Source organism: Pseudopodoces humilis, chromosome 2, assembly GCF_049639895.1.
Source record: "Pseudopodoces humilis isolate 2021_Gansu_Grassland_sample_001 chromosome 2, ASM4963989v1, whole genome shotgun sequence".
NCBI classification, from domain to species: domain Eukaryota; kingdom Metazoa; phylum Chordata; class Aves; order Passeriformes; family Paridae; genus Pseudopodoces; species Pseudopodoces humilis.
Window position 1 is genome coordinate 63,263,870 of NC_142201.1, and position 13,172 is coordinate 63,277,041.

At 41.7% G+C, this 13,172-nt stretch overlaps 1 protein-coding gene across 3 annotated transcripts; it reads right to left on the reverse strand.

Moving 5' to 3' along the window:
* Window positions 1-34: 34 nt before the first annotated feature.
* On the reverse strand, window positions 35-13,126 carry SLC25A15 (solute carrier family 25 member 15). 3 transcript variants are annotated; one of them, XM_014257151.2, is made up of 8 exons: window positions 13,036-13,126; window positions 12,339-12,443; window positions 10,492-10,619; window positions 7,427-7,685; window positions 4,940-5,077; window positions 4,419-4,588; window positions 3,258-3,416; window positions 35-2,373 (listed from the first exon to the last, which is right to left on the reverse strand). In XM_014257151.2, the coding sequence occupies exons 3-8, from the start codon at window positions 10,544-10,546 to the stop codon at window positions 2,249-2,251; spliced, it is 906 nt and encodes a 301-aa protein (XP_014112626.1). In that variant the 5' UTR covers window positions 10,547-10,619; window positions 12,339-12,443; window positions 13,036-13,126; the 3' UTR covers window positions 35-2,248. The 3 variants fall into 3 exon arrangements, with proteins under 3 accessions (XP_014112626.1, XP_087908317.1, XP_005516389.1); XM_088052191.1 differs by lacking the exon at window positions 13,036-13,126 and adding an exon at window positions 12,859-12,885; XM_005516332.3 differs by lacking the exon at window positions 13,036-13,126 and having other exon boundaries at window positions 12,339-12,747.
* Between the last annotated feature and the right edge of the window lie 46 nt (window positions 13,127-13,172).

Sequence of the window (13,172 nt, forward strand, 5' to 3'; positions counted from 1 at the left end):
AGCTTGTTAAATGGCATAAACAATCATCAAGTACTCAGTTAATCAAATTTAACTTTATTTCTGTGAATTTCTATACCAACATCATGAAGTTTTTAGCTGAACAACTGATACACGTGTACAGCTTAAGCAGCTCTGAATGGAAAAACTACTGCTTACATCAACTTCAGAAGGTAAACTCTCAAAAATGCCACCAGCTTCTTGCTGTAGGTTGTTTTAAATACCCTGCTTCTCTTGAAGCTTCAATTTTTGTATTAAAAAACTGCAACATGAGCTTTAAAAAATGAAAGCAAAGACAAATCTAAGAAATAGATTGAAATATTCCACTGAGGTGGAGTCTGTCCTCACCTTTTCATAACTACTAGAACCATGTACAAATATACTATTTCTCTTAGCTAGACAACTTGGAAAAGAAGGGGAGGGCTAACAAACTCTTAAAGCTTCATCTTCCTACCTGAATAATTTGAACATTTGGTATAAATTTATTTTAAAATACTGGCAATGCAGAGTAGTGCTGCCCCAGTGTACCAGTCAGTCAAAGTATATTCAGTGCAACAGACACTGAAGATTCTTCAGCCATGACCTGCTTTAACTGCCTTTTCTCATGGTATGTGAAAGGGAGGTGAATTGTTCTTTTTGCACTTGGAGGCTGGAATGAGATTTTGTGGAACTGCAGCAACCAACTTCCATCACAGAGGCTGCAACAATGCAAGGAATGAGCCAGTTTAAGTGCACCCTGGCTCCACTGCAAGAAGCAGCAGGTATTGGGGTGATTTCATCTATGCTTAAAGCTTGTTCCTATTTCTGGGATCTGAAAGGGAAGCTGTAACATATAAAACTAGGTTGTTCCTGCTCTGACTGTTATCTGTCACTGGCAAATGTGGTTTCTGCGACAAGCTGCTACTCTCCATGTAGCTGTGATGATCTCAGCAAGTTAAAGGTCTCTATGCCCCCCACTCTCCTCACACTGGTGGGCTGCACTTAGAGCACTCAGGAAGCATCTCTGTACAGCTCCAGAAGTTTGTGCTGCTCTAAGACCTGCTCGGCTTATTCCAAGATAAGGCAGTAGCTGCTTGTCACAAAGCAGAGCATGCTCGTACACAGTGCATTCTTCTTGAAGAACAAAAGTGGCATCTGGAAAGAGGTGTCGCTGCATCATTTTCGGTAATACTGAGTAACTGCACGGTTAATCAAGTACCAAGACCAAGGAGGCCATGCCCTCCAGGCCTGAAGGTGATACAAGCTATCCAGTCAAACCAGCTTTTCCACTCAGCTGAAGAGGCACAGCAAGGCCAAGACTCCTGCCCCAGTAAGACTGCTATATCAGAGCCCATGGTGTCAGTTCTGGCTGTCTGTTCCTCTTCAGCTTCCTCTCCTTCCAGCATGTGGCCTCATTCATGCCAAGGTGACCTAAATGGGAGCCTGCACAAAGTTACAGTTCTGTGCTCAGAAGCAGCAGCTATTTCCAGCACTGTCCCTATTGTTAAGCACTGTTATTAAGTATTGTTAGCATACTCCAGCACTTCTTGAAAGGATTTAGAAAACAATACAATGCAATATAGCCTTCTTAATGTTGTTACTGTACTGCTTTTATCAAAACTGCAGGCCTATCTTGGGCTCTAAGTCTCATATGAGGTAGGGGGTGAATGTTTCCTACTTCTATAAACCCATTCACTAGGACAGTATGTAAGTCAGATGCCTTTGCCATTAACTTATCAAGTCACAGAGCAGAAGTGAGATGGAGCAGGACAGGGGGTATAGCTGGAGAAGGAAAGGTCTCCCTAGGTGAGGAGTATGTCCAAGTCACCTATACTCAGGAAGATTAGACAAGAACTGACGTTGTTTTGCATCAGATAACAACTGCAAAAGGTCACAACTGCAGCAGTTTTAAAACCAGTGCTTTGTTGTAGACAAATCACAACCTACTCTTGCATATTACCTTAAACCCCACAGGTCAGTGTAAATATTTTTAGCACCATTACAGGTCAGGAAAGACATTTATGACATGCAGTGTACCTAGTGCAGAATCTGTAAGAGGGGAAATAGTTCTGCTTGTGCAATTCAAGCAACATGTACACACCTCCATAAACTCACCTGATTTTAAAAGATTACAAATCTTAAAGTGGAATTGAGCTCCTAAAATTAGGTCACTGATTTGGTTCTGCTCAGACCATCATGTGATCTATGTGTTTTTCATCATTTATTTAAAAGACCCTTAAACAATCTCTTGTTCTTGGTCTGCTAGATGGTATCAGTAAGAATCTATTTGTTTCATCATAAGTTTCCGGCTGTACTCGTAGGCAAGGAATAGTGCCCCGTTGGCCACAAATGCACGGATCATAGTTGGCGTTAGTCCAGAATACAAGGCAAGCACACCTGGAAATAAAACCAGAGCCAGTTATCAATTTATTAAAGTGACTGTGCATCAACTACTGTGCTCTTACCTTTGTAGGATACTAAGCAATGCTTCTGCTTAGAGGAGCATGAACACAGAGAGCTGAACTCACTAGTGTAGCTACTGATTGTAGTGGTACTGGATATTGATATGGGAGTATTTAATGTTGTAACAGGAGTTTAGCCATGTAAGGGCTTATACTAGATGCTTATTTCAGGTATGACTAGGTCTTGGTCAGCTGAGATAACTTGACAATGGCTGTACCACAGCTGGCAAGGGGGCAGCAGGACTATGTTAGAACTGTATCCCAAGTCAGACTCTTCTTGGGAGTCTTATCTAGCAATGGGGCCAGAATTCATATCTGCTGCCATGTATATTCTCAGACCCTCTTCCAAAGCACCTGACAAAGGCCATTTCCAGAGAGGAGATGCTGAAGTAGATGCCTCAAGTTGCCAGGCTGGATAGGGCTGTTTGATAAATCAATCCTCAGCCACATATTAACTCTTAGAGGTGAAGAAAACTTCTGCATGAAACTTACCTAGTTCCTTTAGTTTTCATGTATAGGTTTGGTCACAGGTAATAGAGCTCATTTCATTATTTGCTTTTAATGCATAGTAGTTTTCTGTTAGGTTTAAGTGAATCATCATCTCCTGAACCAAGAGGCAGGGAAGATGTAGTAGGTCTCAGTTTCTAGATTCCAAGCTTCCCACACTACATGAAGTAGATACTTGTTTGCTAGAAACAGTTATTGTCTGTCTCTAACACATGATCACTGTACTAGGTTTCTTAAGTAATTTTGGGTATTGGAGGGTATAGATTTCAGTCTGCAGCCTTATAGATTCAGTTGATCTGCTTGCATACTCACCTTCCGTTCTCACAACAGTTAAAAATGTTCCCATAAAGCCTGCCTGTTTTCCAGCCATTGAAAGAACCTGAATTCTAGATTTGACACAGTCCACAGGATACACAGCAATCCACAGACAGCTGCCTCCGAAACCTCCGCTCAGTAACAAAGGAATGGGACCTAAAAGTTAAGAAATATGCTTTTATACACCACACTTTCCCCAACACAAATATAACATTATTTCATCTACAGGATTCAAAGGGAACAGAGGAACCTGCTTATGACAAAAGAGCAGTTTCTGTTCTCTCAATAACCTTTAAGTTAATTTCAGCCACTGGTAAATTGCAAGTCTTAACTAGAAACTCAGAGATTATAAAGAGCACCTCTTAGATTATTTGCCATGCTAAAAAACTGTAACTCAAAGTTCAACTTTAACTCTATTAACTAAATTCACTTTTTTAACACTTGTAATAACCTTCCAAGGTTAATTGTGAAATGGCTTAGAGTAACATCATATAGTGCTACTAATCACATATACAGAGATTTATTTGGTACAGTGGAGTTATTTTGTGATCGGTCATTTCTTTCATGATGTACCCCAATTTTGTGTTTCAGATCAGATGTTTTTAAGTGTTTTGTTACAAGTCCAAAATGCATGCAGCTGAAATCCTGACTCCACGCAAGACAAAGTATTACTGGTTCAGTCTTTTACCAGGAAACAGGCAATCTTTATTCTTGCATCACTGTTTTTTTTCATTTCTAATTTTCAATCTCAGTGTTCTCTTACTATCAGTGTAACTATATCTAATGGTCAGCATACAGTTCAGCATATACTTGAACACACTGTTCAAGGGAATGCAGCTAAATACTTCAAAATCACTCTGAATGCCAGCTGAAATGTCTTGTGTTACACTGTGGGGTCAGATATTTCCGCAGTTTTGTAGTGTTAGCTCATTGTATTAATTCTCTATTTATGATGCATCCTGTTTCATTGGAAAATGGTCACTTCAATAATTTATTACTATAGATACACAAAATACAGCCCTCCATATTTAATATGCCTAATTTCCTTCATTTTGCATATATTTTACAACATCATTAGTATATCTTCAGGGAAGATACACTCTCCTTTACGTCCCTCATGACAGCATGCTAAAACCCACCTGTAAAAAGGTACCATACCTAATTCATCTTTTGGTCTCCCAGAGGCAAAGAATGTCCGGCTCAGTTCATACCCTCCAAAGAAGAAGAAGTAGCCTGGGACTTCCCGCAGCAAAGTGCTGGACAGGCCACGATAAAATCCAAGGGGACCATCCTTTTGGATAACACCCTTCACTACTGACCAAACTGTACTGAGAGAGGTTGATCCAGTCAGTGATACTAGCCAGATAATAAGAGGTTATAGAACAATAGGCAACTGCAGCAACAGTTAATGGTGAGACCTATTGGGCAAATAATTGGATTCATGTAAGACTTAGAGCAAAATCCTGCTCTGAGGAGCAAGATCTGAAGGATCCTGAAGGAGCCCTTCACTGGCATCCAGCTTTACTATCACCCAGAAGGTCTGCAGGCTATGACCCTCCCAGCCACAACTCTCCTCTGGTTAGCAGTGCACTACAAATGTGACACTGAGCCAACACAGGATTTGAAGAAATAATACATAAGAAAGGGTTTCAGAGATACTAAGCAGGGTGTATACTTACTTGTGTCCCTGGATTATCTTTCCTGACAACTGCATTTCATGCATAGCCTGCAGCCGGCACTTCACCAGCTCTGTGGGACAGAGAACAAGGGTGGCAAAGGCAGAGGCAAAGGAGCCTGCAGCAGCATTCTGTAGATCACTGCAAGAAAGAAACTGCAGAAGGTATTTGGGCACTGAACTTTAGTGCAGTAGAACCAACACACCAGCAATCAGCTTCCTGGACTTGTACCCTGAATAGCATCAAGAAAAACTGACTTGGTGGAAAGAAAGTCTTGGTGGAAAGATTCTCAAGGGCAAAGGACAGTTACTTGAACCAGAGGCAGGAAAAACCTATTCCCATTTTCTTACACAACTGAAAGACACCCTTTTGACACCAAAGAGATATACTGCAACCTCTACCCTTTTTGCTATACTTCAGTGATTGCAGCAGAATAAAAGCCAGGAAGAGAAGATTTGATAGCATTTATAAAGATTTCCATAGACTTGTTTTACTGGGCAACTTTTAGTTACGAATTACTTTCTCAAAAGAGAATAAGAGCAATAATCACTTCATATAGATAGATGTCAAATTCACCTTACCAGTATTAATAAAGGCTTTCAGAGGAAGATGCTAGAAAACTGAAAGCAGGCACAATGGATCACTGTAATCATTGTATGGGTGTGCTGCTATGAATGCAACCATGTGAATCAGAGACAGCACAAACATAAACCACACCACAAGTAAGACAGCACTGTCATCTGTAGGGACTCAATGTTCCAAAACTGAGGCTTATTTTGTGGTGATTTTACACGTACCACAGATTCTGGGTTGCTAAACTGCCAGGACTCAAAAGGCTGTTACTCCAGGGCAACACTGCTTTATGATACATTTTGAACAAGCTCCCACAGACACTAGTGTTTTGGACAGGAGCTGCACAATAGCACAGAAGTGGAGCTTCTCTTTCAGAACCCGGGGAGTCAGCGCAGCTGAGACTGATCTCACTGCAGCACAGAAATTCTTTCCATCCAAGGGAGATGCTTGCCTTGTGCCCAGCAGTTTGATACATCTATAGTATCAGATATTAAAGCTACAGCTTTTCACCTTGAAGCATCACAAAACTCAAGTTCTTGACGTGAAGCTTGTGACATTCAGATATGGCAGTAATGACAACTTTCAAAGTGGAAGAAATCAGTAACTGCCTGCAGAGCAGTGACTGGAATTTAGCACTTCTCTTCCCATTTTGTCTCACATTAGACTTCAGCATGAAATGAAATCTGTTGGTTGAACTAAGCATATATTAAAAGATAAACAGAATTTAGCATTCCTCTCTTCTTTTCTTTGTGACCTATGCATCAGTGACATGTATTCCTTTAACTGAAAAATGTTTTATAGTTTGTCCTTTTTTGAAAGTGTAACAGTGTAATAAAAATGGGTGGGGGTGTCCTGGACAGACCACATGTTCTCATCAGGGCCCTGCTGAAGACCATGTCAATACAATTCTCTCTTATATGTACCTCATAAGATATATATAAGGTATATATATATATAAGGTATAAGATATATATAAGTTATATATATCATATACACAATGATCTAGATGAAGAGAATAAGGAAATGACACCAAGGGACAATCTTTCAAGTAAACTTAAATTCTTTAATGTTTTGTTGTGGAGCAGCTTTGCAGTCACACTATATGACCTTGAATCAACAAGGCATTACAGAGCCATCTTGGATCTGAAAACCACCATTACCTGACCAAGGAAAGAACTGTCAGATACCAAAGGTGCTTGCTGTTGATGCATACTCACATTCCCATTCTGTATCCAGCTCCAAAGACAGAGTAATGCACCAGTGTACTGTTTCAGTTTCCTACACTACCTTCCCTACATCCAGCATGAGCATGGTGCCTCAGTCATGTGAGATGATCCTAGGACCTCTGCACATCTGTGGTCTACCTTCCAGGATGATCACAAAAGATGGTGAAGAAGTGAAACATACTGCTAGTAGGCCTACCTCCTACATTTCAATGGGTAGGAAAAGGTAAGGGTTTTGTAATGTGAGCAAGCTTTTGAACCTTAAATAAAGACATTTTTTAAAGCAAGACAGTATTAGAAAAGTGCCCTTCCGCCTTAGTATGCCTCCTTGTAATAAGAGCCACTACCTCCCCTGCAAAATCAGAACAACCTAGAAATTAAGGGAATTCTAACTTTCAGGTGTTGAAATGCTCAATCCTATTGGTAAAAACGTTCCAGGTCTTGAGTACTCCAGTTAAGCCGTGATCATCTAAACAAGCCAGCTGCAGTGACTGGTTAGTAGATGGATCTGTTATATTAGACACTATATTGTCACACTAAGGCCTATATTCCAAAATTTACTACACTGTACACCATCAGAAGAGAGACGGGGACCTCACTTGCACCCTGACAGTACAGTATTGGCAAAGAGCAATTGCATGAAATTTTATATACTTATTTATTTTAAAATACAAACTATATATTTATTACTAACCTGAGCTTTGTTTTCCTGTCTACTCCAACAATTCTTCTCACAATTTGTTGGCAAAATCCATAGCACATGAACAGAACGGAGTTCTCTGCAATGTTGGCTACAAGCGCTGGTGTGGTTCCCTTGTAGAAGCCTCGAAATCCCACTTGCTTATAGGTTTTGACAAAACAGTCAACAAGTCCTTTGTACATGTTGGGGAACGTCTGCATCTTCACCTTTGCAGTGTCAAAGGGCTGGCCAGTCGCCACACAGGCAGTCCCACCTAGGCAAGCAATGGAAGTTAACAGAGTGGCTGAAGGTTATCAAACTGCAACATCTATGCTGAAGCACCAATATAAGGAAAATCACACAGAAAGCAAAAATTAATTCATTCTCCGTAGGAAAAGACAAGTGCACTGATTTTAGCACAATGGCATCAATTGTCACTGGTGAATTTAGTTACCTTAAGAAAAAAAAAAGTCAGGCAAAGGAGCAGTAACGGCATGATTCTCATTAAACATTTCTTTATCTCATGAAAAGCAAGCTTCTAAATGAATCTGTTCCCTTTTATAAACTTGTACTGAAATAGAGGTATTGTTCTGCAATCAAGTCACTTGTGTCAATGAGTTAAATAACATTTTCCTTTGCCCATTAGTGCAGTGGTTCAGAAGACATCTCTGATTTTACATTCCAGTAATAGCAAAAAAATCCCAACCCTGAAAGATTAGTAATCAAGTGATATCTCCAGGACAAGAGGAAGACTGCTGAGACTGCTAAACTGATCATACATAATAAATTGATAACCAAAGAATCAAACTCTTTACTTCAAAACTCCAGATAGCTCTTAAGCATGTTTCTTTCCAGACTGGAAGGAAGTGTTGAGTATAAGCTGAAAAAGGGCAAAAGGGCAAAGTTTCTCAATGTGCTATCTTCTCCAAACTGGACTGCAAGGTCAATACCCTGAAAACTTGTGCGGTATTTCCATCAATGTCATCAGTAACCGTTTTGCTCACAGTGCAGTGTTCTTCTGCAAGATCTAACTCAGTTCTGTAGTCTGCAGGAAGAGCTGATGTTACACTTTTTCATTAAGAAACAACAATAGCAATCTATCAGCAAATACCTGACAGGAAGCACATGATAGATGTACCTTATATAGGGTTCATGGTTTTGTTACATTCCTTAATTTATCTGTAAATGCAGATAGCAAAGTAACTGAAATGGAAACAAATTTGTGCATCCAATTAAGATTAGTTATTTTTCTTTTAAGTGGGGAGAAGAGTAAGCATTTGTTTAGCTAGTGTTATTTGCAATCCATTTTACTCTTTGCGAACACATTTGTATAACATTATTCTTGCTTCTCTGCAAAGAGGTACTTGAGAGAAACTCGGGATCTAGCTGCCATAAAACCTCATTCTCAACCAGATGGATCATTAAAAACTTCAGAGCAAATCATGCAAGGAAGCACAAAGGTTTTCCTGCTCTGGAAGGATAACCAAGGAGAAAAGTAGCTGGCTCAGACCAGTAACATCCATGTGAGCTTCAAATGAAAAGCAGAGCTGGAAAGGATCAGACAATGTTATTTGCAGGGAAGTCAGGTAGATATTAATCTACAGGACAAATGCTAGGTTCCTGTAATAAAATAATGGCTGTTGGAAGATATCCAAGAGAAACCGGGAATGGTGTTTGAAATGTAAAGCTGAAAAACTGGAAGTTGACAGAATGGCTGTTCCAAAAAGCCTGTTATTGCAAAAAACCTAGTAAACTGCAACTGGAACTTTGTAAGCCTCAATATAAAGACCAAGAGTCCTAGTTATTACCTGAAATATATTAAAAAAAAATAAAAATTCTTCCAGCCAGCAGTAAAGAGTCATAAAAAACCCAACCCAACTACAAAATTAAACCAGAAACCCAAAAAGTCAAATCTGTTATAACATTCAGACAAGTGTGGTCCTAATAATAACATGGCAGTGGTGGGGAAAAGAGTCCTACTGAATGAAAGAAGGGATTAGAGGTTGCTTAGATCCTAGGTAAAGGACTGTGACCACAGACAGCCAAATGACTTATTCTTGTCCAGAATTTGCTTGCCTCAATATGTCATTACTTATGAGGTAGTCAAGACTGTATCTGGAGAGGAAGGTAAAACCAGGTTGTACATTTTCTGGAGAAATGAGCTGTTTGCTTACTTAATTATTTTTTCTAAAGAGTGCAGAGATTGCCACACCAGACTTGTGGTGTTACCCCTTGCTTTCTCACTGCACTGTTAACCTCCACTCTGACAAATGACTTCAAATAACTACCACTGAATGCATTTAGCACCATTAATACTGTCATATTCACGGCATTAACATTGTCATAAAAGGACTGACTGTAATTTATTGTGTGGGGAAAAAAAAGATCACTAAAATTGTCTAAACTAGTTACAAAGCAAGTTAGACAAATCTTCCACCTTTTCCATATAACCACTGTTAGCTTATAAGTCAAAAAGACCCCTTTTCCCTGGCAGTGTTCAAAATTGCATCCCTGAGCCACAGACATTACCAACATGGCAATATCAGTGAGATAGTGCAACCATTCCCACACAACTGGTCCAGCAAAATTTTACAGCACAGACTTGACTGAAGTGGAAGTCAGTTACGCAAATTTATCATCAGTTCTCCTACTGAGCTTCAGAGGTTTTAGAGATTCACACCAGGATGTTGTCTGAGCCAGAAACCCTTCAGATAGCCTCCTGTCCCTTTCAGTCAGGGACGGTTCCTGTGACAAAAGCAGCACCTCAATCACTCACACATCGACTTCTTTGCAAAACTCTGCTGATACTCTGACTGATTCTTAAACTCATGTAAGCAGAACTTAAACCTCCTTATAGAAAATGACTAGTCTGAGTAAGGTGTTATATCCTCACTGTGTGGCAGGGGTTTCAGCAGGGAGGACCAATAGGGATATAGTTACAACACTGGCTGAGGTCACTGCTTCTCCTCATACCCTTAAAACACAGAAGGTGAGGCTTTTTATAGCAACTGGAAACTGCTTTTATATTTGTCAAAGGCATTAAAACTGTATCTCAGAAGTTTTGTGCAATAAAGCATTACCTGCAGCACCTGCTGTGAGGTCAATAGCAGCCTGAACAGCAGAGTTGATCCTCATGCTTCACACTTGTTTATCAGTTATTTCAGAGCAAAGTCTCCTGTTTCCTGCTAGGTATGGAAATACTTGTCTCCTGAGGGAAGAGAAAGATGAAACATACACAGTTTACAATAACTTGACAGGTGAAAGAATTACAGGAGTGCTTTCAGATCCACTCTTCCATTTAGAGACAGAAAATGGTTGTGGTCAGGAATGAGACTTAGCATATTTGTATTTTGACTGATTTTGTTGCATTGGGCAGGTCTCCTGGAGTATCACTACCTAGGTTCAGCTCACTTGGGCTTTCCAGCTTCTTATCTCCCTGGATCTCTCAAATGAAAGCAAAAGAGTATGTCCAGGGAAGAGTGCTGAAAGTTACTTTTATATTGATTATAGAGGCATAGTCTTCCCTGAGGTGTCTAAGGCAGGAATATTTCATGCTGGAATATTTAATTTCCTCACCTGTAAAGCAAAACAGAATCTGCTCGTGGGGAAGAGCAACTAAGGAAACTCTACCAACGATGATACAGGCACACTGGGTGGCTTTCAGAAGAGGAGTAGAAAGGGAATGAACATGAACATCTTGAATTGTGTCTGGCTGTCATGTTACTAGTGCAAGTCCCCCACCCCCACCAGAATATTATAAATAAGAATTACACCTCGTCTCTCAGGAAGGCAGCTGGAAAGCAGAAATACAAATGTAACACTTTGAAATAAAACATTCAAATGAATTCAGTTCTCAAGTTTGCAGCAAGATACTTTCACTGGGCAAGCAGTTAAAACAAGCTTATTTATCTGGAGTAAAATAACTCAGCCAAAGAGCTCCCACTGTTTCAGAACCGGGCTGCTGAGCAAGACACTTCTCTGGCAGTGCTGTCAAAAAGCTGCATGAGTCTTAAAACCCACACAAATACACAGAATTAGTGCCTCACTGGCTTTTAAGCCTGTCTTCAAGCACAGTACATCAGTAAACAGAACAATTTTCACTGCTCTACCTACTGTAATCCTTCTTTTGAAGCCTGTTACCTCCCAAAATATATTTTGGCATAATATAAATGGGAAACATAATTCCCAGTAGGCTACCTTGAAAGAATCATAAAAACACACGTTGTATAAACCACATCCTTTGTACAAAAGAAACATAAGATGCTTGAATACAACCAAGGCTTTAAGAAAGACTGTCTCTAAACAGATTTATTATTCTTAACATTAAAAAAATACACCAGTAGGCCAAATACTGTCACTCAGTGACTTTACCCATCCAATCTGTTACATAAATCTAAATGAGTTTAATACAAAATAAAACGTTGCTTTTGCAATAAATGACACTAACACATGTAATTTCATAATTGTGCCTTCAGATTTGAACTGTTTTGTCACTGGCAGCACAGCACGCTGGGTGTTACTTCAAAACGGAGGCTCCAAGGCCAAATTATGCTTTGTTATCCTATATATCTCATTAGTGTTCACACTGCACTCCGAGTTTTGCTTCTCATTTAGGAGAGAAAGAAACAAATCATTGAGACAGACTTTGAATGAAAGGAATTACTAGAGAGCAACAACTGCCTGCGTTCAGTAAAATGTACACCGCTTTCATCAGGCTGAGTGCTTATCGGCTCGTGCCAGTGCCCAAAGGGAGCACATGCCAGATCACCTACAGAAAACTTGGCAGCAGAAGGAAAAAAGTAAATGCCTATAAAAATATGGACCTTTTAAGAGAGAAGGAAGTTTAGCTGTCTGATCCATATTAGCACAGTCCCACTTTCAATTTATGTCTTAGTCAAAACTAAATTAGTATAGTATCAGTACGTACCTCTTTTTTCCTGTTTGCAATAACACTACTCTATTAAAAGTTGCATGTAGGTAGAACGAGGCAGCAACTGCTCTGTGACTTCCAAAGCAAATCCAAACCTCAAACCTGGAAATACAGAAGCCTAAGTGTAACAGGTCCTGCAGAGTCCTCTGCAAGCAGATGTTATTTCAGCCCCAGATGTTTCTCCTTGCCGATGCACTCTCCAAAGACTGAGATGCACGCAGAAGGAAGCGCTGCTCCTTGCAATGGCCCGCGTGGGCAGGCCGTAGCTCGGCTCCCCAAGGTCACAGCGGGCCGGCACCCCGGCAGCAGGGCAGCAGCGGGGCTCACCGCGGGCACTCACACGTGGGAGAGCACACACCGCTCCCGGGCCACACCGCCGGCTCCAGCCTTCCTTAGGGAGGAAGGCTCAGCACTCCCGTTCCGCCAACACCCGCCCGTTTGGAGCAGGAAGCCCCGGCCTGCGTTCGGCGGGGGCCCGCGGTGGCAGAGCCCGCCCGACCCCGGCCCGGCGCCTCACCCGGGAGGCCGCAGCCGCCGCTTCCCGAGGGGCCGCGCATCGCCGAGCCCGCGCCCGCCGCGCATCCCGGGCCTCTGCCGCTCCCGAGCCGCGGGAACCCTCCGGGCCCGCCGCCGCCTCCCCCGCCCGCCGGCGGAGAGGGCGAGCCCGCTGCCCCCGCCCGAAGCCCCCACTCACCGGAGCCGCCGCCCGCCGAGCGGCCCCGCCGCCTCTGCCCCGAAATAGGCGGCGATGGAGGCGGCGCGGCACCGCCGCGGCCCCGGGGAAGGCGCGGGCTGGGCAGGCGGCGGGGGGGCGGCGGGACTGGGCTCTGT

Bases quoted from the DNA above. Each gene is read 5' to 3' on its own strand.
- SLC25A15 (XM_014257151.2), bottom strand. From the start codon at position 10,546: ATGAGGATCAACTCTGCTGTTCAGGCTGCTATTGACCTCACAGCAGGT. The intron at 5,078-7,426 runs GTTAGTAATAAA...TCTTTCTTGCAG, and splicing joins GACAGGAAAACAAAGCTCAG to TGATCTACAGAATGCTGCTG. The intron at 3,417-4,418 runs GTATGGTACCTT...CTTAACTTTTAG, and splicing joins GAGACCAAAAGATGAATTAG to GTCCCATTCCTTTGTTACTG.